At 47.5% G+C, this 5,000-nt stretch overlaps 1 protein-coding gene across 1 annotated transcript in view; it reads left to right on the forward strand.

The window, feature by feature from the left end:
• The window catches only part of LOC113811182 (uncharacterized), a 16,021-nt gene that overhangs the window by 9,365 nt on the left and 1,656 nt on the right, over positions 1-5,000 (forward strand). Inside the window, exons 3-7 of the mRNA XM_070119110.1 lie at positions 1-1,581; positions 2,034-2,149; positions 3,204-3,335; positions 4,144-4,338; positions 4,994-5,000. The exon at positions 1-1,581 is cut by the window's left edge and continues 75 nt beyond it; the exon at positions 4,994-5,000 is cut by the window's right edge and continues 110 nt beyond it. Coding sequence (XP_069975211.1) covers positions 1-1,581; positions 2,034-2,149; positions 3,204-3,335; positions 4,144-4,338; positions 4,994-5,000 — 2,031 coding nt within the window. The remainder of the gene's footprint in view (positions 1,582-2,033; positions 2,150-3,203; positions 3,336-4,143; positions 4,339-4,993) is intronic.

A 5,000-nucleotide genomic window follows, 5' to 3' on the forward strand; every position in this document is an offset into this window, starting at 1 on the left:
TGGGTCTGAGGGAGTGGATGTCCTTCTGCTTCGCCGTGGAGCTGAAGGAGCGGCGGTGGACGCTCGTCAAGAACGGCGAGACGTGGACGGGCAGGATTCGGGGAGAAGCGGCGGACGCCCAGCCGATCCGGGCGGGCGGGAACCTGGTCATCGGGCAGGACCAGGACTCGTTGGGGGCGGGGTTCAACGAGTTCGAGAGCCTCTCCGGGTGGCTGGTGGACCTGGCCATCTACGACCAGGTGCTGACGGCCGCCCAGATGGTTGACTTCACCACCTGCAAGGAAATCACGCCGTCCGTTGCCCCGGTGGTGGACTTCTCGAACATCAAGCGGGACTTCGAGGTCAGGAACGTGGACCTGGACTCCATCGGGAAGTATAAGACCTGCGAGTCCGACAGGAATTTCAACCTCATCTTCCCGGAGCTGCGCGTGTTCGAGGACGGCCGCCTCCTGTGCCACATCGTCGGCGGGAGGCTGTCCGTCCCCAGGAGCGCGGAGGAGAACGTGGAGCTGTTCAACAAGTCCCTCCCGATCCAGGAGTACTGCGGCGATGGGTACGCGGAGACGCTGTGGCTGGGCGTCACCGGGGACGTGCCCCAGCAGGAGTGGCACCACTACGCCACGCGCGACCCCCTCAGGTACTCCAAGTTCGGCCCCGACTCGGACTTCGGGATGCCCATCGTGAGGCCCGACACCTGCGTCGCCTTCCGCGGGAGCAACGACACGGCGGAGGAGGACTTCGGCGTGTGGGTGCCCAGCGACTGCGACCTGGAGATGTGCCCCGTGTGCCACTTCGACCAGGTGGGCCTCATCCGGATGCGCGGCCTCTGCAAGGAGTCTGAATTCGACCGCGACTACTTCCTCACCCACGACCAGGGCTCGCTCTCCTTCACGGGCGTCCTCTACTCCGAGATCGTCAAGAACCCGCCGTCGCCCGAGAAGTCCTCCTCCGACTTCGGCTTCTGGACGCTCACCCGCTTCGACAAGCCGCAGGTGACGGCGGTGCTGCACATGACGTCGCCCACGCACTACCCGCTCGGCCTCAACACGTGGCACGTGGACAACGACGTCTGCGGCAAGTCGACGGTCCAGCTGATGATGACGTCGTGCAAGGACGGCCAGTTCTCCTGCAGGGACGGCACCTGCATCGTCATCCAGCAGCGGTGCGACCTGGAGGCGGACTGCCCCGACGGCACGGACGAGGTCGACTGCGACTTCCACTCGATGCCCAAAGACTACGACAGCCACTCGCCGCCCTCGAGGCCCGACCGCACGCAGCCCATCCAGGTCAAGCTGTTCATCACCATCCTGTCGATGCGGGGCGTCGACCTCTCCAACTTCGGCTTCACCTGCGAGATCGAGGTCAGGCTCCAGTGGACGGACGACCGCCTCCGCTTCCACCACCTCAACTTCGCCGAGACGCTCAACATCCTCGACGGCAACAGCATGCCCTGGGTGCCCAAGCTGGAGTTCCTCGGCGACGGCGACACCACCAGCACCGTCGTCGAGCGGAGGCGCGCCGTCAGGGTCAGGCGCTTCTCCAAGAAGCCGCTGCCGGACAACGACGAGTACATGTTCGAAGGTGAACGAAGTGGGTGGGGTAATGGGGAAGATAGGAAATAGTGGGAATATACTGACATAAAAAATTGTGTCCATGATAAAAGATAACCGTTATGTACTGACAATGATACTGATAAGAAGTGTTATATATATACTGATAATTATCATCAGTACATTATGAGTACACAATGATAATAATGATGATAATGATAAGAAATAATGGCAAAAAATTATGATAAAACTAACAAGAAATGATAGGTATACACTGATTTTGATGATTAGTTACTTTAAATAATGAGTACATAGTGATAATGATGATAATGATAAAGAGATACTAGCGATATACAAACAATAATGATAATAAGAAATGACAGATACTGACACTGATAATGATGATAATACGAAATAAACATTATACTGATCCCATGCCCACTTACACCCCCACTTCCCCCCCCCCCCCTTTTACCCCCACAGACGAAATCTTCGACAGTTCCGAAAACCCGTTGGTCTTGGTCCGGAAACTCACGGTCACCACGTCATGTCAGTTCGATCTGGAGGCCTTCCCCTTCGATACCCAGACGTGTGGCCTGGTGAGTTGGGGCTCCGCAGGGGCGTGCTTGGCCTTCGTTTTTATGGCTTACGTTTTTTTTTTTTTTTTTTTTTTTTTTGGGGGGGGGGAGGTGAGGGGGCTTGTTTTTTTTTTTTTGGGGGGGTGGAGGTTGTTATTATGTTGGGTTGTTGGATGGTTGTTTCTGTTGTTTTTTTTCCTTTTCTCTTGCCTTTTTCGCTCCCTTATGTACTGTTTTTTTCTCTCTCTCTTTCTCACATTCTGTTTTTCTCTCTCTTATGTTCTCTCACTGGTTCTTTTTTCTCTTTCTCACGTTCTCTCTCTCTCTCTCTCTCTTTCTCTCTCTCTCTCTCTCTCTCTCTCTCTCTCTCTCTCTCTCTCTCTCTCTCTCTCTCTCTCTCTCTCTCTCTCTCTCTCTCTCTCTCCCCATCTGTCTCTGTCTTCCTCACTCACCTTCTGTCCTCCTCCTCCTTTTTATGATAGTAGTAAAAACAGACATACCTCTTTCATGAATCAGACTGTAGGGGCATTCATCCAAACCATCTTGCTTTTTCTGGATCCATTTTAGTGTTTCTGATACCTGGAACTGCTCCATGAAATAACCGTAACACATAGGTAAAGAAAAATAGGATAATTGAGAGAAATAAAAAAGAATACACGGAAATCAAGAAAATATGAATACACATATCAAGTATACAACACTTCTCAAAACAAACAACTTTTTCTGGATCCATTCTAGCAAGTGTCACGAAACACCGAAACCATAAAACATACATAACAAAAAAAGGGGGAAAGGTAAACATATCTAAAAGCCAAAATAACGGGAAAGGGGGAAAGAAATATACATATATCAAAGGCGGAGGGAGAGGGGAAAGGACAAGGAGAATAAGAATAAAAGAGAGAGTGAGAGAGAAAGAGAAAAAAGACAGAGAGAGAGAGAAAGAGACGGAGAGACAGAGAGAGAAAAATAAAAAGACAGAGAGAGAGAGAGAGAGATACAGACAGACAGAAAGAAACAGAAAAAAAAACGATTCGCCCCAGAGCAATTTCTTTCTTATTTTCTGGATCCATTCTAGGGCGTGTTACTCTCGGGCATCACCAAAGAATACGTCATAATTGTCCCCGACGGAAAAGGCGTGAACTTCGTCGGCCAGAGGAAACTTCTAGAATATTTCCTTTCGTCCGAGAAGATGGTGCAACGGGATGAGGTTAGTTTTTTTTTCTTTTTTGAGTGTGTGTTTGTTTTGATGTAGGAGTGATAATTGTAGTGGTGGCGGTGGATGTGATGGTAGTTATTGCATGTTGTAGTAGAAGTAGTAGGTGCAGTTGTAGTTATAGTATTTGTACTAGTTGTATTGGAAATAGTAGTAGGAGTAGGAGTAGTTGTAGTTGTAGCTGTAGTAGTAATATGATAATTACTACCACCATTAATACCACTACTACCACTAATAGTAATAATAATAATAATAATAATGATAGCATTCGTGATGATAATGATAATAATAATAACGATGATGATAATTTTAATGATAATAGTAATGATAATGACAAGATAATAGTAATGATAATGACAATAATGATAATAGTAATCATTATCATAATAGTGATAATGATAATGATAATAATAACAACAAAAACAATAATGATAGTTATAATAATAATGATAATGATAATAATAATAATGATGATGATGATGATGATAACAATAGTAACAATGATAATAATAATCATATATATATATATATATATATATATATATATATATATATATATATATATATATATATATATGAATATATATGTGTATATATATATATATATATATATATATATATATATATATATATACACACACACACACACACACACACACGCACACACACCCACGCACACACACACACACACACACACACACACACACACACACACACACACACACACACACACACACACACACACACACACACACACACACACACACACACATAATAATAATAATATATCTAACCCCCCCAGGGAAACTACAGCGGCCAGGCGGTGGAAATAAAGCTAAGAAACATGGCCACTTTCTACATCACCTCCACTTACGTCCCCACTTTCATCATCGTCATCATTGGCTACACTGTCTTCTTCTTCCCTCTCTGGAACTTCAACGAGAGGGTCATGGTGGGCTTGACGGGGCTGCTGGTGGAGGCGACGTTCTTCTCGCAGGTGGGTTGGGGTGGGGTTTGAAGTGGGTTGGGGGAAGGGGAGGGGAAGGTGGGTTGATGTGGGTTTGAAGTGGGTTGGGGGAAGGGGAGGGGAAGGTGGGTTGTGGGGGAAGGGGAGGGAAGACGGGTTAGGGGGGAAAGGGGAGGGAAGGTGGGTTGGGGGGAAGGGGAAAGGGGAGGGAAGGTGGGTTGGGGGGAAGGGGGAGGGAGACGGAGGGGGCGGGGGAAGGAGAGGGGGGAGGAGGGGGGTAGAGAGATAGAGAATATTGCCCACATTAAAAATACACAGATATGAACCCTAGACGTATACCCCCCCCCCCCTCCCCTCTATAAGCAAATCGCTCTACATTTAACTCGATTACAACCAGAAACATTCAGAGAGCGCATACCTCCGCCAAGGCAATAGGGTCACTGAAGCAGTCACCACCAAAAGTTAATAGCATATGTTAAGCTAACACACATCTAGTAAAAAAAAAAAAAAAAAAAAAAAAAACGGTAAACATCTGTCAATAACTTTTTGAGTATCCTGCTAACCAACTAACGAACAAACAAACCAACGCTATACAAAACCATAGCAATCTTTGGCGGAAGTAAGAACTACTCCCCCTACTCCAATACAACCACGGCATTCATTACACTCGTGCTAATTACTACAGGTGAGCG

Source organism: Penaeus vannamei, chromosome 43 (assembly GCF_042767895.1).
Source record: "Penaeus vannamei isolate JL-2024 chromosome 43, ASM4276789v1, whole genome shotgun sequence".
In the NCBI taxonomy this organism is placed as follows: domain Eukaryota; kingdom Metazoa; phylum Arthropoda; class Malacostraca; order Decapoda; family Penaeidae; genus Penaeus; species Penaeus vannamei.